This window comes from Eleutherodactylus coqui, chromosome 9 (assembly GCF_035609145.1).
Source record: "Eleutherodactylus coqui strain aEleCoq1 chromosome 9, aEleCoq1.hap1, whole genome shotgun sequence".
NCBI lineage: Eukaryota > Metazoa > Chordata > Amphibia > Anura > Eleutherodactylidae > Eleutherodactylus > Eleutherodactylus coqui.
The window spans coordinates 124,459,837-124,483,616 of NC_089845.1; the positions used below are offsets into that span (position 1 = coordinate 124,459,837).

At 44.0% G+C, this 23,780-nt stretch overlaps 1 protein-coding gene across 1 annotated transcript in view; it reads right to left on the reverse strand.

The window, feature by feature from the left end:
* Positions 1–23,780, reverse strand: part of MRPL13 (mitochondrial ribosomal protein L13) — a 37,578-nt gene that overhangs the window by 12,213 nt on the left and 1,585 nt on the right. Inside the window, exons 3-5 of the mRNA XM_066578461.1 lie at positions 15,631–15,724; positions 14,039–14,099; positions 1,666–1,752 (exon numbers count right to left, since the gene is read on the reverse strand). Coding sequence (XP_066434558.1) covers positions 1,666–1,752; positions 14,039–14,099; positions 15,631–15,724 — 242 coding nt within the window. The remainder of the gene's footprint in view (positions 1–1,665; positions 1,753–14,038; positions 14,100–15,630; positions 15,725–23,780) is intronic.

Genomic DNA, 23,780 nt, shown 5'->3' on the forward strand with positions numbered 1-23,780 from the left:
GATCCCCAGGATCGTTTCCTCATGGAGAGAGAAGCGGCCGTACGCTTTCCTACAAGTTATAGAACACATCACCTTGGGGGGAGTCGTTCATACGCTCCACGTAGGCAGGTAGGTTTTCTGAGGACGTCATGTGACCCCTGTACGGACGCGCTGTGCTATTTCTTCACTTACTGGTAGACGGACAGGTGATTTCCACTTACAGATGCCCCCCATTTCTCAGCACTGGGGCACCACTTACGATCTGTGCGCCCACCGGGGGGGATCTTTACCAAAGTATGTTCAAAAATAAGGTTGCACTCTAACTGTACACAGACCGGAAAACGTGAAAATCAAGGACACAAAGTGCTCTTCTGCCTTCATTCGCAGCCATTTTGTCTCATATCCCTCTAGTGACGACTATGGCAGAATACAACTTTTTGGGTCTCATTTTGCAAAAGTATCCAACAATAAGACGGTCCTTGTTGCCCATAGCAACCAACCACAGCGCAGCTTTTATTTTACCTCAGCAGCTTAAGAAATGAGAGCTGCGCTGTGATTGGTTGCTAAGGACCGCCTTATGGTAGACCGTTTCGTTAAATGAAACTTTTTGAATTTCTGTTCAATTGATATCAAATTTATGTATCCAAATGTCATTAAATGGGAGTTCTGAGGGATTCAAGCCGGGAAGATCATTTGTAATAACCCCGTATATAATGGTCCCTGCATGGAAACTAGTAACAGAAGGACATGGCGGCAAGGAGGACGTACGGTATACGGGTGAACTGCAAGAGTTTCTGCAACGGTGGCCTTCACCTAAGCGGAGCATGCAGACCTCCAAGCACCCGCTGCAGAAACCACTGTGGTCACATGACCGGACCCCCAAACGCCAAGCAGGGCATTTAACTGCAGCGATCAACATGTATGGAGTGGGCTCGAGTTATATATTAACCCATTCACATGATCATTGGGGGCAATAGCAGTAGGACCTCCAGCGACCAATCGCTGACCACCTATTCTGTGTATAGGCGATAAATTATTTCTATGTGAGAACAGATATATAATGGAGGTTCGGGGTTTTATGGAGTGGAATTGGGGGTCGATCCCATTCCATACAATGCAGATTATGGCTGTTAACCCTTTAAATGCCACCAATTCTGGCTGTGGCACTTAGATTCCTCGTTCGGGGGTCTCAAACAGCCAACTCCGTGATGAGATCCCAGTGTGCCATGGCTTTCTGAAGGCTCTCAGGGTTGCCTATGCAGACTGCCTGTGGCATGGCTTGATAAGGCTGCCTCAGATTGCGGTATTATGTAATGTTCCGGTATTACATTACACTGCAGGAGCGATCAAACGAGTGTAAGTTCAAGTCCCCTATGGAGACTAAAAAGAATGTTTAAGTGAAAAAAAAAAAGGTAATAATTTAAAAAACCCTTTCCCCATATTTATAACACAATCAAACAAACCAAAGCAAAAACAATCATATGTGGCATCACTGCGTCCGTAAAAGTCTGATCTATCAAAGTAACTCAATATTTATCTCACACGGTGGACGTCCTTAAGGGGGTTAAACTCTGGGCAGCACCCTAAGACTTCATTCTCCTGGTTCAGTTGGACTCACACGTCTCTCCCCATTGGTGTCCAAGCAGTACTGATACATGTGCAGGTAACGCATATCCCCAGACTCACCGCTTCAGGAAATATATGCAGTCTCAGCATCAGCGTTCGCCTGTGAAGGTTTTTCGGCAACATCCCGTAAACGGCCTTCCTGACAATCTGAAAGATGAAGACGTAGGTGGTTAGCACAAGTAATGCTGCGTCACAGAGCACGATGCAGACGGCCGGCAGACATCCCGGCGCTGGAGACTCTTCTGCGGCTATACCTGGCTTTATAGCAAAATCATCCAACATGTTCCAAGATTTCATAGAATCATAGAATGGTAGAGTTGGAAGGGACCTCCAGGGTCATCGGGTCCAACCCCCTGATCAGTGCAGGAGTCACTAAATCATCCCAGATACAATTGGCGCAGCAGCCATAGGCCAGTGCAGGACGCCCAACTCATGTCAGTTCTCCATTGGGAATATGGTGTTTGCGGAAGATGAAAAACTCTACCCATTGATGGAACTATAGATACAATAAGTGGTTGTCCCATCATCCTCCTATGGCATATGGATGTCACCCTCCACCAGCCACAGAGAAGGAAGCAACATCTCTTGATCCGACAAACTTGGGGCACCCATATATTATGGACGGCCATAAAAAGTAGTGTTCATGGACTTTTAGGGTAGGACAGGTCATCACCAACTGATCAACGGGGGTCTGCCTCTCCGCTGATCCCAGATGATAGGCTGACACTGTGTCAGTGCAGCAAGCCAGACGCCATAATTTGTGGTCCAAGCCAGAAGTGTAATAGGCGGCTTCATTCCCAGTGAAATTAATGGGAGCGCTACCTCTTATTACACATATTTCCGGCTCCTCGATGCGGTCACGTTCAGACATTTCGTATGGACCATAATGAGGAGCAGGAAGCGTAATAGGAGGCAGCGCTCCCATTGGTTTCCATAACAGTGGGCTGGATGATCAGATGATTGGCAGGGGTCCACTACTCAGGCCCCCCACCGATCAACTATTGATGATCTTTCCTGAGGGAGGACAGGTCATCAAGTGTAAAAGTGTTGGAATACCACTTTATTCTGAATGGCCGTCATAAATACTACATTTCCTTGCAGTGGCTGCTACACGGAAAATGATCAGGAGATGGCTACTGTCCCTGGCAAAAACAGTGGACAGCCGGGGGTCTCGGGAGCAACAAGATTAAGGGGGTTGTCAGTAATGAAAAACAAGCCAATTCAAATAAAAAAGGATCTTTTATAGTTTCCTAGTTCATCCCAATGATGCTCGATGGGATTGAGATCCAGACTTTTGGGCCAAAAAAGTTTGCAGAGGTTCTGCTCTTAAAACCAATCCTTAACACTGCGTGCGGTGGACATGGTGCTCGGTGGAGACATGGAGCTGTATCAAAGTGTTGCCACAAGGTAGCCGATTCCACGTTGTCCAGAATATCTCTGTGCCCATTGCTATTGAGGGTTCACTATAACCAATGGCCCTAGTCCATCCCAGTAGAAACACCCGACCCCACAACAGAACCTCCTGCGAACCTCACTGTTGGGATAATGAAGTAACGTAGAAACTGTTCCTCAGGCAACCGCCACACTCAAGTGCGGCCATCCGATCAGAAGACTGTGTCCTGTGATTAATCAGTCCACAACGCTTGTTTCCACTCATTTACAGTCCAAGAACGACGCTCCAAGCGCCATCACAGGCGCCGCTGTGCATCCACCGCTGTGATGTGTGCAGCCGCTCGTCAATAGTAACCCTTCACCCTGTCAGTCAACGAGGTCTCCCTGAACGTGGCTGCACACTGGATAAGTGAAGAAGATCCGCAGCAGACAAGGAGACAATGTAAAAAGATGTTCTTTTATTCCAAATCCATAAAAGCAAATGGTACAGGCTGTTTTGCATATCCCCTTCGCCTGACAGCACAGGATTGGTGGAGATCCCAAAACCCTGGTCAGCTTGTGCCTGCTAATTCTAAGACCTAAACTTTGCTATTCTCCCATAGCGCTGCATGGATTGGTCCCTTAGGAGGCCGAGCGATGCAGCAGAACATTAGGGACAGACCACAGGGGGCGAGGTAACCAGAATTACCACACTAGCCTATAAGCCTTGCTCATGGAAAGAATGCTAGTAAGACGTAAGAAAAGAGTGGAACGGAGTCTGAAGGCAGGAGCAGACGACACGGAGCTCTGCATACAAAGTGGACATATAACATGCTTTTTAATCAAGTTTATGGGCAAACTGGCTTAACTTTTTTTATATCTTTGGTGCATTGGAGAAAATATCAGCTGTTTACTGCTAATCTAAGTATTTTACAAAGACCTTACTACATCTTAATACCCATTTTAATGTGTTCTTCCACCAAATGCCAGTCACATTTCCTGACAGCGCCTTGTATTTCCTGTAGCATGGGTATGAATGGCACGATCCCAGCTGCCACGAGGAATCCTATGCGTAGGGGTGCAACATACGTACCGGCACCTGGTTCATAGGGATGATTACAGAATAGCTGAGGGTTGTCCATCACAAGAGATTAAAGCCCTCCTAGAAGGAAGGAATGTGATCTCCCCTCCTGACGGATTAGACTTGTACACGGAGCACTAGGAGACTATTAGTGGAATGTCTGCTTTAGGCGATGGAGTCTCTTTCATACTTCATCTAAATATTCGGAGCGGGAAAAGTCACTGAGGAAAAGTGCGACTCTCGCTCCGGGGGTCCCAGACTGTTTGTATATTACACAGCCGGCCAATTACGGAGTAAAGGGTTGTTGATTTATGTGAATGTGGCCAGAGCGCTGCTGTGCAGGGGGAAACCTCAGCACCGCAAACCCTTCATTCTCCGGATCGGCGGGGGTCCTAGCAGACGGCCGATATACCGCCACTTGCCATGATGGGAAAATGCCTTACTATTTAATCTGCGATCGCCTGCCCGTCCGCCTATAGTGCAGACTCACATTTTTCCATGGCTGCAGAAATAATTTGCACTAACAGCTGTTAAGTGAACTGCGCCTTCAGACCACTTTATTTTATTGGCGTCTACATACCGGTCTGCGGACTGAAAACCCATTCTCACTGCCTCTGCTTCTGACTGCCACGAACAGCCAACATTACATACAGTCAGGTCACATTTTTCACAATTATAGATGACATCTATGGCTGCAACTAGAAGATGACCTCAGGAGGTCTATCAGGAAATCTAGTGCAGCATGCAAAACTAATCTGCCCACTGGCACATTACATCCTTAGAAAAAAATACCTTCTTATGAGCGGCACATCAAGGACTTATGGCCAATAATGCAACTAAATAGATTTCAGCCCATCAATGGAATTGGGAAAAAAGCAAACAGCACAAACTAGAAAAAGGTTTTACTGCCATCTAGTGGTTACTTCTTAAAACTGCAGGGCGAACTCAGATGAAACACAAAAATTAAGCGGTTTAGTAATTATTTATGTAGCACGAATACATTCTACAGCTCTGCTCATACACTACATTTATATCAATCCAGGTTTCCACCTGAACTCACAATCTAATCTCAAGTCCCTGGAAAGAACTAGAAACTAAAATATAACCTTTACTGCTTAATCTTAAAACCTGAAGGCCCGTGTTTGTATTTAATTGTATCCTTTCAATAAAACCACCCAAATGTAAGAGATCTATCAGTGCCACAAAGGTCAATGTAGATTCACAGATGCCCAAATAACAGGAGTAGTAGAACCCTGATCATTGTTTAACCCCTTCATGACACGGACCCCTTTTTTTCCATTTCAGTTTCTTCCTTTCCCCTTTTAAAAAAAATCAGAACTCCTTTTTTTATCCATCGCCGTCGCTGTATGAGGGCTTGTTTTTTGTGGGACGAGTTGTAGTTTTTAATGGTGCTATTTAAAGTACCATGTAATGTACTCAAAAACTTTTAAAAAATTCTAAGTGCAGTAAAATGAGAAAAACAAAACAAAACGACATTCCGCCATCTTTCGGTGCGTCTTGTTTTTACGGCGCACAAAAGCGACACGATAACTTTATTCTATGGGTCGGTACGATTGCTCCGATACCAAGCTTGTATAGGTTTTTCTTTGCTGTACTACTCTTTATTTTTTTTTTTCAAAAACATTTAATTTTTTGTCAATTATTTTCTGCTACATCTTCTGCGCGCAATAAGTTTTTTATTTTTCCGTTGACATAGTTGAGCGAGGGCTCATTTTTTGCAGGATGTCCTGTAGTTTCCTTTAGTACCAATTCGGAATACATACGACTTTTTGATGGATTTTTATTGCATTTTTCTGGGAGACAGGGTGACTGAAAATGTGCATTTCTGGCGTTCTTTTTTTTTGGACGATGTTCACCATGCGAGGTAAATAATGGGCTACTTTGATAGAGCGGACTTTTACGGACGCAGTGATACCAAATATGTACTTTTATTTTGTTATTTAGACTTTTTAATTATAGATATAATAATAATAATCTTTATTTGTATAGAGCCAACTTATTTTGCAGCGCTATATGTCAAAAGGGGTGTGATTTACACTTTTATTACTTTTTTTTTTTTTTTTACAATTAAAATCAACTTTACTTTGAAGTCCCCCTGGGGGACTACAACCAGCGATACTTTGATCGCTCCTGCAGTATGACGTAATGCTATAGCATTAAGTCATACTGCATTCTGACAGGCAGCCTATCAAGGCCTTTCAGAAGGCCCGCAGCTGCCATGACACCTGCACGGCTCCCCCGATCTCACCGCGGGGAAGGGGGGCCGTACGGAATTGACAGCAGCATTTAAAGGGTTAATAGCTGCGATTGGCCAGACGGCCAATCGCGGCTATTGCCCGTGGGTGTCAGCTGTGGTAAACAGCTGACATCCTCGCTGTATGCAAAGAGGTCGCCCGGTGACCTCTCTGCATACATACCCCGACGCTCCAGGATGTAAATGTACGTCCTGCAACGGGAAGGGGTTAAGGCACAGAAATAAACCAGGTCGATACCAATTGGCTTATGTCTCATTAAATATTCCTCCCACACTATTGCTGTGCGGTTATTGTATTCTGATATCAACACACCAGTTCTCTCTTACTATTTATGATTGATTCCCATTCACTCATATGTTGATGGAAAACACCTATCAAAGAGGGGCAAATATGCCAACTGGAGTACCTACTGCGGAGTCACACTTTATTGACTGCTACTCTTTTTAATCCTTATAATTTAAACCATATTTTCAGATGGGTTCATGAATAAAGGCCACCAAAAGGAGAAAATTCGCTGTGAGGTCTATTAAATGCACATCCCCAATAAACGGGTGCGCATACCAATTTATAGACCACCGCAATGATTAAATTCTCCCTATATGAACGCACTCATGGCATGAAAGTAGCAGATACATGTATATACCAGGTGGTACTAGCACAATTCTGTCCACCTGAATCTGCTGTTATTTCAAAGCTGGTCACACCTTAGGAGGAAACTGCTGCAGAACCTCTTATATGCACAACCTAGATACACGGCTGCGCATACTAATCAATGGAGAACTGCAGCAATTAATTCCTCCCAACGAATTCACCAACAGGTGAACACTAATAGTATAGAGACAGTGATTACACCTGTGAGCCAGGTGACATTAACACAAATCTGTCATCCTGTAGCTATTACTATCTCAAACTTGACAAGGAAAGCACCATCTGCATTTGTAAGTTCACTAGTGTATACTCCTCCATCTATTACTCGTTCCACATAGGTGTTAAACATCTCCCTTATTCTACTCTCATGTAAGATCGGTTTACATGACAGCTGATATTTCACTTTGCTGACTATGTATAACTATCTCCCTCTATCAACGAGTTACCTCAGTCAGATATTACAGACTGATTCAACAGGATAGATAAACTGTCTAGGAGATGCAGCCATTACAGCTCTGATCTAATCTCCCACCAAAGTCAAACACTACTATAATACTGCCCCCTATGTACAAGAATATAACCACTATAATACTGCCCTCTATATACAAGAATATAACTACTATAATACTGCCCCCTATGTACAAGAATATAACTGCTATAATACTGCCCCCTATGTACAAGAATATAACTACTATAATACTGCCCCTATGCACAAGAATATAACTACTATAATACTGCCCCTATGTACAAGAATATAACTACTATAATACTGTCCCCTATGTACAAGAATAGAACTACTATAATACTGCCCCCTATGTACAAGAATATAACTACTATAATACTGCCCCCTATGCACAAGAATATAACTACTATAATACTGCTCCTATGTACAAGAATATAACTACTATAATACTGCCCCTATGTACAAGAATATAACCACTATAATGCTGCCCTCTATATACAAGAATATAACTACTATAATACTGCCCCTATGTACAAGAATATAACTACTATATTACTGTCCCCTATGTACAAGAATAGAACTACTATAATACTGCCCCCTATGTACAAGAATATAACTACTATAATACTGCCCCTATGTACAAGAATATAACTGCTATAATACTGCCCCCTATGTACAAGAATATAACTACTATAATACTGCTCCTATGTACAAGAATATAACTATTATAATACTGCCTCCTATGTACAAGAATATAACTACTATAATACTGTCCCCTATGTACAAGAATAGAACTACTATAATACTGTCCCCTATGTACAAGAATATAACTACTATAATACTGCCCCTATGTACAAGAATATAACTACTATAATACTGTCCCCTATGTACAAGAATATAACTACTATAATACTGCCCCCTATGTACAAGAATATAACTACTATAATACTGCCCCTATGTACAAGAATATAACTGCTATAATACTGCCCCCTATGTACAAGAATATAACTACTATAATACTGCTCCTATGTACAAGAATATAACTATTATAATACTGCCTCCTATGTACAAGAATATAACTACTATAATACTGTCCCCTATGTACAAGAATAGAACTACTATAATACTGTCCCCTATGTACAAGAATATAACTACTATAATACTGCCCCTATGTACAAGAATATAACTACTATAATACTGTCCCCTATGTACAAGAATAGAACTACTATAATACTGTCCCCTATGTACAAGAATAGAACTACTATAATACTGTCCCCTATGTACAAGAATATAACTACTATAATACTGCCCCTATGTACAAGAATATAACTACTATAATACTGCCCCTATGTACAAGAATATAACTACTATAATACTGTCCCCTATGTACAAGAATAGAACTACTATAATACTGCCCCCTATGTACAAGAATATAACTACTATAATACTGCCCCTATGCACAAGAATATAACTACTATAATACTGCCCCTATGTACAAGAATATAACTACTATAATACTGCCCCTATGTACAAGAATATAACTACTATAATACTGCCCCCTATGTACAAGAATATAACTACTATAATACTGCCCCTATGCACAAGAATATAACTACTATAATACTGCCCCTATGTACAAGAATATAACTACTATAATACTGTCCCCTATGTACAAGAATAGAACTACTATAATACTGCCCCCTATGTACAAGAATATAACTACTATAATACTGCTCCTATGTACAAGAATATAACTACTATAATACTGCCCCTATGTACAAGAATATAACTACTATAATACTGCCCCTATGTACAAGAATATAACTACTATAATACTGTCCCCTATGTACAAGAATAGAACTACTATAATACTGCCCCCTATGTACAAGAATATAACTACTATAATACTGCCCCTATGTACAAGAATATAACCACTATAATACTGTCCCCTATGTACAAGAATAGAACTACTATAATACTGTCCCCTATGTACAAGAATAGAACTACTATAATACTGCCCCCTATGTACAAGAATATAACTACTATAATACTGTCCCCTCCTATGTACATGAATATAACTACTATAATACTGTCCCCTATGTACAAGAATATAACCACTATAATACTGCCCTCTATGTACAAGAATATAACTACTATAATACTGCCCCCGATGTACAAGAATATAACCACTATAATACTGCCCTCTATATACAAGAATATAACCACTATAATACTGCCCTCTATATACAAGAATATAACTACTATAATACTGCCCCCTATGTACAAGAATATAACCACTATAATACTGCCCCTTATGTACAAGAATATAGCCACTATAATACTGCCCCCGATGTACAAGAATATAACCACTATAATACTGCCCTCTATATACAAGAATATAACTACTATAATACTGCCCCCTATGTACAAGAATATAAATACTATAATACTGCCCCCCTATGTACAAGAATATAACCACTATAATGCTGCCCCCTATGTACAAGAATATAACTACTATAATACTGCCCCTTATGTACAAGAATATAGCCACTATAATACTGCCCCCTATGTACAAGAATATAACTACTATAATACTGCCCCTCTATGTACAAGAATATAACTACTATAATACTGCCCCCTATGTACAAGAATATAACTACTATAATACTGCCCCCTATGTACAAGAATATAACTACTATAATACTGTCCAACCAAGCATTTAAATCCCCCAGCTGATTATCGGTGACCCCATATGACCCCCCTGCGATGAGATTACAGGGAGCTGCATGTGGGTGTCATGGCAGCCATAGACTTCCTGCCCGATCACAGTATGAAGTAATGCTATTACATTACATCATACTGCAGGAGAGATCAAAAGTATCACAAATTGTTGTTCCCCTTTGGAAAACATAAAAATAAGATTAATAAAGCTTTACTAATGACTATAAAAAAAAAGTAATAAAGAAAAAAAAACCCTCAGTCGCCGTAAGTGCATTTTTACCACTTAATGATGAGACTAATTTTAGCCTTAAAGGGGTTGTCTCGAGGAAGCAGTGAAATTTTTTTTTTGCCCAGTCCCCCTAATTAAGCATATATTACTAAGCCCCCCTGTAAATGACTTTTCTAGCTGGTTTGTACTTACAGTTCCAGCGTTTCAGCAACTTATAAAAAGTTTCCCCAAGATGGCCACCGTCTCTTTTCCCGTCGCTTGCTGTAGCCTGACGTGCGCGCTCCCGAGACGCTACCAGCTGTGTCTCCCTGACAACCAGACGCCCCGCAGCCGCCGACCGGACCCCGGGATTAAACGCGGCCGACCAGTCACCCACCGCCAGGCAGCAGGTAACCGGCGCTAGGCCCCTGCTCCCCAGCGCTACGCCCCGGCTCCCCAGCGCTACGCCCCGGCTCCCCAGCGCTACGCCCCGGCTCCCCAGCGCTACGCCCCGGGGCCACAGCGGCAGTCAGTCACGTGTCACCCCCGTCAGTCCGTCACCCATCACTTACCTGGGCGGCTGGGCGGCTCTGCTGGGCGGCTTCTCGGCACGGCTGGGCGGCTCTGCACCTTCCTCTAAGAGAGGATGGTAGCAGAATGGCCGCTCCAGCGCGCTCCCGAGAAGTTACAGCTCGTCTGCGCATGCGCAGAAGAGCTGTAGCGGCGAGCACGCTGAAGCGGCTCGTGCTCACAGCAGAAGAACGGACTGCGCAAGCGCGTCTAAAAAAGCAAGCCGCCAGCGAATTTAGACGGAACCATGGAGACGAGGACGCTAGCAACGGAACAGGTAAGTGAATAACTTCTGTATGGCTCATATTTAATGCACGATGTATATTACAAAGTGCATTAATATGGCCATACAGAAGTGTATACCCCCACTTGCTGCCGCGAGACAACCCCTTTAAGAACCAGTAAATCCCATCCCTTTTGTGTCCCAACGGCCATAACGGTTATTTTCCGCCGGAGTAGCTGTGCAGCACATTGTATTTATAGGGGACAGATTCTAGTTTTTATAAGAACTCATCTGTGGAACATATAATAACGCGCTGGATTAGTCATCTTTTTGCTGGGGGAGCAGTGGGGAAAAGTAATTTCACAACTGTTCTATGGGATTCCCCATATGGTAGAAGTATTATATGAACCTTATTCTACCGGTCATTCTCATTAGGACCGCACCACATTTATAGGTTTTACTAGGTTTTTATTAATTTTGCAGAATATACATTTTTTTTCTTACAAAAATACCTTTTTTTGTGATGCCAAAAATTCCAATGCCAGAACTTTTTAATTTTTCCATCAACAGCTGTACTAGGCTTTTTTTTATTTTTTACAGGAAGCTTTGAAGGTTTTTTTTGGTGCTGTTTTGAGGTATATATGACTTTTTGATTATTTTTTTCCCTGTTCTGAAAATGCAAGATTAACAGAAAGTGGGTATTTTGGCATTTTTTAACAGAATCTACTTGTGCTGGATAAGTAATGTAATATTTTATAGTACGGGTTGTTATGGATCGGGCGATACTAATTAGGTGTAGCTTCTGTTTTTATTTTTTTTCAAATGTTTAAAACCTTGTATTAAAAAGGAAAAAAAAATTCTGTAAAAACATCTAGATGTTGCAGTCAGCAATGACTGCAGCATCTGTGGAGTTTAAAGGGTAGAGGAGAGATTAGATGAGCAAGCCTCATAATTTCACTTCTTTTCGGGGGGGGGGGGGGGGGGGGAAGACCCCCAAATGTGACAGTTAGAGAGCAAATACACTTTTTGATTGATGGGGGTGTGGCTGACAATATAAAGAAAAGTCCATGTCCCCCTTCGCTGGGATAGGGAGATATACAAGAGAATCACAGATTATCTCTGCTCCCACTCCCTCTCTGTTTTGCATATACAAAGTGAAATCATAGCTGTAAATTCAGTATACCCAACCCAACTTCAAACGGCTGTAGCTCTGGTTGTGTAAGGGCTACAGACATGCTTTGGTGCCAAGAATCTTGATTTTAAACTAACACCAAAAGTTTGTTGATAGCCCTCACAGAACGGAGCTACAGCCGCTTACAGTTTGGTAGGTACAGAGATCATTCTATTTTAATGTCCTTTTCCTGCAGAATGAACAGAGCTCAACCTAAATTACTGGGGGTTAAAAAGGTAAGTGCACCTGAGACAAGTCAGAAGGTTGTACTATTAGGGTTCCAAACTGGGCTCCGCATGCAAAAACAAGGGTCTTCCTACCTCCACCAGGTACCGTGACAAAGTTATAAACAAACTGTCTTCTCCTTACGGATCGCTGATGGCCACCAGATCTGCATTAGATTACAGGAGCGTTAACCCAAGGACGCGGCCTATTTTGGCCCAAAGGATGCAACGATTTTGGGGGATTTTCATCTCCACTTTTCAGAAGCCATAACTTTTTTATTTTTCCACGGCCGGAGCTCTGCGAGGGCTTGTTTTTTCTGTGGCGAGCTGTAGTTTTTATTGGAACCATTTTGAGGGACATACGGCTTTTTTGGTCACTTTTATTGCGTTTCTTGGAACAAAATAAGCATTTGCCTGTGTTTTTTAGTCTGTTCGTTTTTTGTGTTCAATATATTGTACGGGTCATTACGGATACGATACCAAATACGTGGGATTTTTTTATACAAAAAGGGGAAAGTGCGCAAAAAATGGGGTTATGTTTTTTTTTTCCATCGCTGTAGAGGCGGATTGCTATGATGATGCATTGCAGGACGTCTGTACTGCAACGACTTATCGCACAGGAAAACGCAGTAGGTCCAGCGTCGGGTAAAAAACATTTTCTGTTTATTGAAAAATCCAGACGGACATGAAGGAACAGGAAGCATGCGCCGTCTTACATGTTTCATGGACTATAATTGAGGACAACATGCTTGCCTGAAACATACAAGACGGCGCATGCTTCCTGTTCCTCCATGTCTGTCTGGATTTTTCAATAAACAGAAAACGTTTTTTACCCGACGCGCGACCTACTGCGTTTTCCTGTGCACTTGTTGTGGTTTTCAGCCAGTCCTTGAGTGGGAGCGACTGCAGAGGAGCTGGTTTCTGGTTTGCATTTCACAACGCCTTATCACTTCAAAATAGTGATCATAGGCAATGGCAAACCAGGAGGCCAGTAGCCCCGCCGATGACATTTGTAAACCCTGTACATGCCACGGTCCACATAGATCATGGTGTGTAGGGGGTTAACAGCAGGATCAGAAGCAGTCAGTTTATGTCCTGTTGCGTTAAGTACCCTGCAGCCAGGACGTAAACTTACATCCTGTGGCTTTAAGGGGTTAAACCAGCAGTGTCCATATCCATGGTCCTAAAAAGATCAAAAGGGGCATTACTGTCCTATGAAGTTATGACACATCACTGGATCATTAGGACAGGATTTTAGGAACCCCCAACGATGCGGTTCATAATGGCGCTCCACTGTGGCCAAGAAATGAGGATTCTTAACATATCCCCCCCCCCCCCCCCCCCCGCAATATTAACTCAGAAGTCACTAATATGATGAATCCTAGGACTCTCCAGTAATCTGTGTGTCCACCTTATCTCGTGCGAAGGGCCGGAATACTGTATTCTATTGAGGAACCGAAGAATACGGAATACTCACGGCGGTGGGGTCCTTCCGGTGGAGGGTAGCAGCTGTGATCTGTTTAAAGCCTCCTGGATACCTGAAATAAAGGGACAAATTACTTTAGCGCCCATCACTCTGCCGAAGGACATCGGGTCCTGTAACAGTTCTGGACCGAGACGCAGAAAAGTAACATTAAAGATGATAATGATAGGGACGTTGATGTTGCAAACGGATAGTCTGCTAACCGCCTGATGCTTCCCGGCAGTGTTGTGGGGGTCCCATTTACCATCCACACATAGAAGCACATAAGGGTCACTGTTCAGATATTGTTGTATATTTGGCTCTTGGACAGTATCCCCTTTGCGCACAGATACCGCCTGCATACGGCCAAGTGCGAGAGCTGGAAGTGACCCCCCGGGTAAATAATCAGAATCCGTAAGACGCAGCCTTTTGGGTCATATAACATACTGGAGTCATTAGGACTTTCATGCTGATCTCTCAAACGCAAGTTTCCAAAAAGTGTTCTGTACACCGAGGAGGGGGTGGGGGGTAATAGAGACCAGCATTTCATATGTCAGCCTTAATAGAATTCCTGCTGGTGCACGATGAATCTAACGAGGCAGATTTACTAATACTCCCTGCCAGCGGCCATACTTCCAGATATACTGATCCAAAGTACAAGGGCGAGTGCAGAAGTACAACCCTCAGCATGCAGGCAGCCCAAATATTAATTACCTTGTATTTATCGCTATTTTTGCAGGAACAAGCGAGTGACGTCACCGCTAGTTGTTGGCGCTCGTGCAGCCCGTTTAGACAGACAGATCAGCTGACTGCTCGTTCAATGCTCACATTCCCATATAAACACGGAGGGGGAGTGTTTACACCCAATGAGAAGCGAGTGAGCCAACAATGACTTTTATGCCGGCTGAAACCGAACGAAAAGTTAACGACTCTCGATCGGGCGTTGGTTCGCGTATAAACCGAACGATTATCATGTGATTTTTCTCGTTTGAACTATTTTTGTGAACAATCGTTACGTTTAAGCGCACCTTAAGACTAGACCCTCCTACAACGCACCATTTAGCACTGTAGCTCATTCTACATGATAAATCTGGTGAATTTTCTTATTCAATGTTTTTCAGGAAATTAAAAAAAAAAAAAAAAACACATCCAGACAAACAGCCCAAAAACAAAAATGCCAACTATTTAGTACTTTGTACTAGATAGTTGGCATAGTTTACAGCAAATATTGCACCTTTTTTGGCACACGATGTCATGCTTAGGTCACCACCCTTTTTCCATAAATGAAAAAATACTCCTTTGTTGCACGCAGAGGCAAATAGTGTCCAAAATGGTCTAAACCACAGAATTAATGTGGCGTGAAGAAGCTCAGACTCTCCTGGGGCGTTTGTGGCAGAAAACTGTGGAATTTTCAATAGTAAATCTGCTCCAATGTACGAGGAGGTGCGCGGCTGTCGGGGCCATCTGTACACCTAGAAGGATGAGGAACTGAGGATGAGGAACAGGAACTCCTGGATCTCGAGCGTTGTAGGGTCTCATCTGTAAAATCCCCAAACAATCCCAAGTTATGACCTTAGTGGAAGCCACTTGTATGTCTACGGACTTACCCCGTATGTGAAGAATAAACCTTCTGTTCCCACTTATTTCCAGAGAAGGCGATGTGTCTGGTGTTCTTCACCACCACGTGGTCCCCGCAGTCACCTGCACAACACACCGTGAACAGAGGAGGCCGTTACTGTCACAACTCTTTACAAGTGGAAGCCAAATCACTAATGAAGTTGTTGGAAGAAGAGAAAGTAGTAGTTGTGTGAACTAAACAATAAAGCACTCTAAGGGCACGTTCACACAAAGCAAGAACGGTGAGGATGTCTCACAGCAGAAAATCGTGAGAAAATTTTTTTTAAAAATTGACAAAATTTGCACCATTGGATTTTGATGTAGATCTGCAGCAGATTTCACCCTTTTAATTGAATGGGGTAAAATCTGCCTGGGGAAGGCTTAAAAAAAATAAAAATGTTTATATATATAAAAAATAATAATATATATTATATATCTCGCACCAGTGATGCATCGGTGCAGATTTCAAGCAGCGGAGAATCACCATTTTCTGCTATATGAGACGAACCTTGAGGGGTGTTTGACGTCACCCGAGTCATCATTCAAAAGAGCGACTATCAGCGACTGTCGTCCCGTGTATGCACAGAACCCAACAAGTCACGCGAGCAAATAATTCTCACCTAAAAAAACAAGCGACTATCATGCCGTACAAACAGGCAGTCCTCTGTCTATTAAGGCTGCCTGTTTACTCTGAGTGGAGGCAGGCGGCCGGAAGAGATCCCCGCTGCGCTCCGCCTTTATTCAGTGAATGGGTGGAAGCACAGGAGTGATAATTATCAGGATGGCTGTCGGGTGTCTAAGTGCCCGATAGTCGTCCTGTATAATACCACCCTAAGGCCGTGTTCATACAGCTTGGAGGGATCTGCCATGTAATCCACGAAAAAAAAATCTGATACACTGTCACGGATTTACATTGACAGCTGCAGCGGTTCTGCACGCAGATAAACCCCAACTGCAACGAGAAGCGATGCATTACTTCTCTTTCTGCAACATTCTGAGCTGAGCGGTCCAATGGGCGGTCCTATCAGTAACCGACAGATATTTCTGTATTGACAGTCATACAGGGAAGGCTGTCAGTCACTGATCGCTCCGCCCACTGGACTGTTCAGCTCAGACTATAAGCATACAAGTTCTAGTGGATCTATATATCCGTCCGCCCAGCTCCTCCCGCTCCATAACACGATGCCTGCAGGTTGGACAGTAGTCTGGGCTGACAGAGTCACTTTAACAGTAACAGGCGCCGCTAGATGGCTACACGGTGCTCCCTAGGAATTCCCCGATCTGCACAACGGATGCCACTTAGTGCGCCACCGATGTGGCAGCTGGTGCCAATTTGTAATTCTCGCCACCATGGAAGCACGGCCCACACTTGCATTGTCACTTTTGTCTATGTGTCCTTTAATACAAAGCCTTCTATACAAGATTATGGAAACTGCGTGCAACTACACGAAGCCTGTAGATGGGGCATTACATAGGGCTAGTCTTCCTCTATCCCCCATGTCCTGAGAGGTCATGTAAGATCATTCTTCGTCAGCCAAGGCCGGTCATCCACCATGACTACACACGGACAAGTGCAAGATCTAACAGGTGCGTTCCTAAAAATGATGAACTAGAAGAATCTGCCCCTCCTGTACCATAGTATATAGACCATAGAACTATCTTAGATGATGGAAAATGGGTGAGCTGGCTCTTTAAAAAGAAAAAGAAATAAATAAATAAAATAAAACTTCATACATCTATGTGACTAGGGGGCAAGTGGCGCCTGTCCAGAAATGATGAGAACGTGTCAGAAAAGGGCAGCGGTCCCACCAACACCGCGTAGCTGCCGGCTCATGGATGAATTATTAACATTTCCGCTGTGTTCCTACATGTTCTGCACAACCACCCCCCCTCTTCAAATTAACTTCGACAGTCTACGAGTTTACACGATCTAGAGGCTCAGTTATAGCAAATATGGACCGATATGCTGCAGGACACTAAGGAGCCTCCATGCCCACCCGTATCAGATCTTGTATCCAAGCTAGTGGCAGTACAACAGGGTACTAGAGCCTCCATGCCTGCCCATATCACATCTTGTATCCAAGCTAGAGGCAGTACAACAGGGTACTAGAGCCTCCATGCCTGCCCCTATCACATCTTGTATCCAAGCTAGAGGCAGTACAACAGGGTACTAGAGCCTCCATGCCCACCCATATCACATCTGGTATCCAAGCTAGAGGCAGTACAACAGGGTACTAGAGCCTCCATGCCTGCCTGTATCACATCTTGTATCCAAGCTAGAGGCAGTACAACAGGGTAGTAGAGCCTCCATGCCTGCCTGTATCACATCTGGTATCCAAGCTAGAGGCGGTACAACAGGGTACTAGAGCCTCCATGCCTGCCTGTATCACATCTTGTATCCAAGCTAGAGGCAGTACAACAGGGTACTAGAGCCTCCATGCCTGCCTGTATCACATCTCGTATCCAAGCTAGAGGCAGTACAACAGGGTAGTAGAGCCTCCATGCCTGCCTGTATCACATCTGGTATCCAAGCTAGAGGCGGTACAACAGGGTACTAGAGCCTCCATGCCTGCCTGTATCACATCTTGTATCCAAGCTAGAGGCAGTACAACAGGGTACTAGAGCCTCCATGCCTGCCTGTATCACATCTCGTATCCAAGCTAGAGGCGGTACAACAGGATACTAGAGCCTCCATGCCCCCTGTATCACATCTTGTATTCAAGCTAGAGGCGGTACAACAGGATACTAGAGCCTCCATGCCCGCCTGTATCACATCTTGTATCCAAGCTAGAGGTGGTACAACAGGATACTAGAGCCTCCATGCCTGCCTGTATCACATCTCGTATCCAAGCTAGAGGCGGTACAACAGGGTACTAGAGCCTCCATGCCTGCCTGTATCACATCTTGTATCCAAGCTAGAGGCGGTACAACAGGGTACTAGAGCCTCCATGCCTGCCTGTATCACATTTTGCATCCAAGCTAGAGGCGGTATAACAGGGTACTAGAGCCTCCATGCCTGCCCGTATCACATTTTGTATCCAAGCTAGAGGCGGTACAACAGGGTACTAGAGCCTCTATGCCTGCCTGTATCACATCTTGTATCCAAGCTAGAGGCGGTACAACAGGGGACTAGAGCCTCCATGCCTGCCTGTATCACATCTTGTATCCAAGCTAGAGGCAGTACAACAGGTTACTAGAGCCTCCCTACAAGGGGTCAATATTCTACAATAAATGTTCCTTTTGCTCTGATATTGTAATAACTAATACCAGTGTTGAATCAGAGATTCATCCCATCCGACAACTTGTAGGGGGGAGATTCTTTTTCTTACAATGACTGTATAAACCGACAGACCTCTAGATATCCCAGTGCTGTACATACATTTTCTTTATCAAGTATCGCCATCTTCTGTTAAAAATTGGCATTACACATACAGCAAATTGTTATCACTGCTTGGAATAAACCAGATATTTTTGCCTAGAGACAGTTCTTAAGGCCTTATAATTGATCTGGAGGAGGGAATTGAGGGGAAATTGATCAAAATTTGCCGGCAGCACAAAGCTAGGAGGGATAGCTAACACTAGGGAAGAGCGAGGATTTAAAAAGCAGTGACTAACAGAATGCATTCCTTCTTGTTAAATGCCAAAGTTCTGCATCTGGGCAAGAAAAGTGAAAAAAAAAAATAAAAAAAATCACATACAGAATGGGAGGAATTGGGCCGAGCAGCACATGTGAAAGAGAGTTGGGTATACTAATAGATCACAGACTGAACATGAGCAACCTCCAAATCTGAGGCACTTTATAATCAGGAGTGCATTGCCCTCCGACACACAAAAAGGAACTTATCCCTGTAATGTAAGGAGCTGCACGACCTGCTTACATGTACTGACTGCAGACAGGATACGGATCCCCAACACACAGCAGGACTATAAGATCCCAGGGACATTCACATGTTCCACGTCTGATGTTGTGTACCTGATCCTGTGCAGTAAATGTCCTGTTGGGGGTCTTTATGTTGGAGAAACAGGACAGAAACTGAAAGCCAGGATGAGATCTCATCGCCACACGATTAACCAGAGGAAGACAGAATTACCTGTGGCCGAGCACTTCTCTAACCATGGACATGACATAGGAGATATGAGAGTTTTGATACTGAAGGGCGGTTTCAAGTCCCAAAACCATAGAAGAATTTGGGAATATAAATTGATAACAACCTTTGACACGTTCAATAGAGGGTTAAATTATTCTGGAGGATTTATGCGTGAATGGGAGGTATAAGACATCTATAACACAGATAAGACTGCTGGCCTGGTGTAATTTATGTAATTATTTCTCAAATCAGCTGCAGTGGAGGATGGGCAAATGTTTCCCATTGTTTTCAATGAGAAATCTCCCATTGTACCTGCGTGTACATCGCACATGTACCTGTTTCCGGGGGTCCCTGAGAGCTGCGCAACGAGGAACATCTTACCAACATTGACGAAGAGACCCCTACTGGACGAGTGCTGGTCCTACACAAGACCCTCGTCTACAAAGGACGTCATCTGCTCTGAGAAAGTAACTATGTGGCGCAATGTCTTTTCTCCGCATAAGAAAAGATGGCGTTTAGGGGTTGGGGCAGCGGGAGAAAATACCATCTTATTGGACTGCTGAAGTTTGCAGTGATTGTCTGGTTTGGACCTTGGATTGTGTCATCATGGAATAGGCTTGTCTGCCGACTGCCCTGATCCCGGACTGGTTTATGGGATAGGCTCGCCCGCCCTGACCATTAGTCTATGTGAAGAAAAATAAAAAATACGCCCATGTGAGCAGCCTAATTGGTTAGAATGCTGACCATGAAATAGACAGACGGGAACTACGCCTGTGTGAACGGGCCCTTGGGCTGTTGTAGTCACATGCTGCAGCCATATCACATTTGATGCCACTTACTGGTAGAGCCAACATGCTCCATTATTGGGCACAATATCTATACGGCTCTCAGCCTCCTCAGTACATATGGAGATATTGTCTGCCAGAAGGAAGGCTCCCGGGGGAGGAGGCCATTGTACATACAGAGTATTGGGGTACAGATCTCGGGATCACTTGGTACCCCCAGTGGTCAGATCCCCCAGTGATTAGTTACCTATGACCTATGCTGTATGTAGGGAATAGATGTGTTTAAGGTAAAAAAAACTCTTTAACCCCTTCATGACACGGCCTATTTTGGGCTTAAGGACGCAACAATTTTTGGCGGATTTTCTTCTCCGTTTATCAAAAGTCATAACTTTTTTATTTTTCCGTCGACGCGGCCGTATAAGGGCTTGTTTTTTTGCGTGGCAAACTGTAGTTTTTTTTTATGATAGCAGGGAGAGAAAACGCATCAATTCTGCCATAGATTTTTTTTTAATTTTTTTTTTACAGCGTTAATCATGCAGGATAAATGAGACATTCCATTTTTTCTGCGGGCCGGTACGGTTACAACGATACCAAAATTCTTACTTTTTTTTAGGTTTTCCCACTTTTCTGCAATAAAAACACTTTTTTTTGGAAATCTTTTTTCTATTCTAAATCGCTGCATTCAAAGTCCTGTAACTGTTTTATTTTTTGATGTACGGAGCTCTGTGAGGGCTTATTTTTTGCGAGACGAGCTGTAGTTTTACTGGTACCATTTTGGGGTACATACGGCTTTTTTGATCACTTTTATTGCATTTTTAGTGAGGCAAAATGCTAAAAATTAGCATTTTGCCTCAGTTTTTTAGCGTTTTTTTCAGCTTTTTTTCCGTGCACAGTCAAAAGCATGTGCAACTTATTGTACGCGTCGTTACGGACGCGACAATACCAAGTATGTGTTTTTTGTTTTACCTTTTTTTATGCTAATCTGAGAAAAAGCATAAAAAAATGGGTTTTTTACTTTTTTTTTTTAATTCTTTTTTTAATCTTTGTTTTTTTACACTGTTTGTGTCCCTCTGAGGGACTTTAACCACTGCCCTGATGATCGCTGTTATAAGGCATGGTAGAGCTACTGCTCTGCCATGCCTTATCGCTTATACAGCTATCATAGACATAGGCAATACAGGACGCCAGTGTCTGGCGTCCTGTTGCCATGGTGACAGGCCAGGGGCTCGCGATGACATCGCGAGTTCTGGCCGGAGACACAGAGGGAGTACGCTCCCTCTGTGAACTCTTTCCCTGCCGCGATCTACTTAGATCGCGGCAGGGAAGGGGTTGACAGCGGGGGGGGGGGCGCATTTCCGATGCCCCCCCCCCTGTTGCAGCCGGACGCCGGCTGCGACTGACAGCCGGCTCCCGCTGCGGGATAGCGCGGGATCACATATGATCCCACGCTATCTCCAGGACGTAAGTTTACGCCCTGTTGCGGGAAGTACCAGGCTGCCAGGACGTAAACTTACGCCCTGCAGCAGGAACGGGTTAAAGGAAGTCTTTATAGATACCTCATCACAACCCCCACATACTGTCAACCACCTCCAGTCATTGCAGGTCCAAAATAATGTACTCTCTCTTAGCCATCATGGTGCCCATATATCACACGCCAATCATCACAGCCCCCATATACCGCCCCGACAGTCATCATAGTCCCTCTATATACCGCCTCCTCACTCATCGCAGCTCCCATGTACCGCCCCGACAGTCATCGGGACCCCCATATACCACCCCTCCTCCCAGTCATCATGGTCCCCATATACCACCCCTCCTCCCAGTCATCATGGTCCCCATATACCGCCCCACCCCACCCCGTAGTCATGATGGTCCCCATATACCGCCCCCCCCCCCCCCCCAGTTATCGTGGCCCCCACGTCATCACGGCCCACATATACCACCCACCTAGTCATAACAACCCCCATATGACTGTCAATCAAGTCTGACATTACGCATTAAAGATAAGCAGTGGGAAACGGCCAGCAGAGGTCGAATCTAAAGGACCTTTTACACAGCAAGATAAATTGGAGTGCGCTGTGTAAAAAGGCTTAACCCCTTCAGGATGCGGCATCTTTTGGTGTTGAGGACGCAATGATTTTGGAGGGATTTGCATTTCCATTTTTTCAAAAGCTGTAACTTTTTTTTTCTTCCACCGACACGGATATACCAGTTTTTTTGTGTAACAAACTATAGTTTTTATTAGTATCATTTTTTGGTGCATACAATGTATTGTAAACATTTTATTATTTTTTATTTTGAGGGCAGGAAGAGAAAACATCAATTCTGCCACTTTTTGTTTACAGCGTTAATCATGCAGCATAAATGGCCGGATGCACTTTTTCTGCGAGTCGGTACGATGTCAAAATTATTAGAATTTTTTAGGTTTTTCCACTTTTGCATCTTTTACATCACAGAGTGCTGTTGACATCACAGAGGGAGCCTACATAGGTCCCTACGTAGATTGTGGCACATAGGGGGTTAACAGCGGGGATCGATATTCATAGCCGTCCTCGCTGCTGCAGCAGAAGGCCGGCTCCAGCTATGGAATGGCGCTGGCTCAGCTTCTGCTCACGCCCCTTCCACTGGACGGAAGTCTACACCCTTTAAGTACCCAGCAGCCAGGACATAAACTTACGTCCTGTGGCATTAAGTGGCTAAAGGGGTATTCCCGGCAGGGACTAAGTTTACATCAAGCGATCTATTGTTTGAATGAGCAAATGATGTCAGAGTTCGCTCTCATGCAGCCGGTTTATACAGGCTGATACATTGTATTCGCTGTATACGTGACCGAGAATGACTAAACGAGTGCCATTTGAAGCAAACAATTAGTGAAGGCGCCAACGACGCGTTTTATGCCTGTAGCAGATGAACGAAAAGTGATTCACAGTGAGCGACACTTAGCTGGACCTCCTAGATTTCAGCATTTTCAGAATTTCCATTTTGTGCCCAGAAAACTGCTTTAAGTAGAACCCACACAGGCGAAAGGAGACGAGGAGGACAGAGCCAAAGGGCCACGCTGCACAGCTATACCGCCTGCCCTGCTGACCTTACCCCATGACAGCCCTCTTTAAATGGCAGAAGGGCCTATGGCGCTCCTCAAGCGTCAGCGCCCGGGTGCGACTACAAGGGCCAACCGCTGAAATAAACTTTTCTTTCTTTAAGGCCAGCTTCACACGGGCCTATTTGCGCACACAATATTCAGGTAATACAACCCATTGGTTTCCT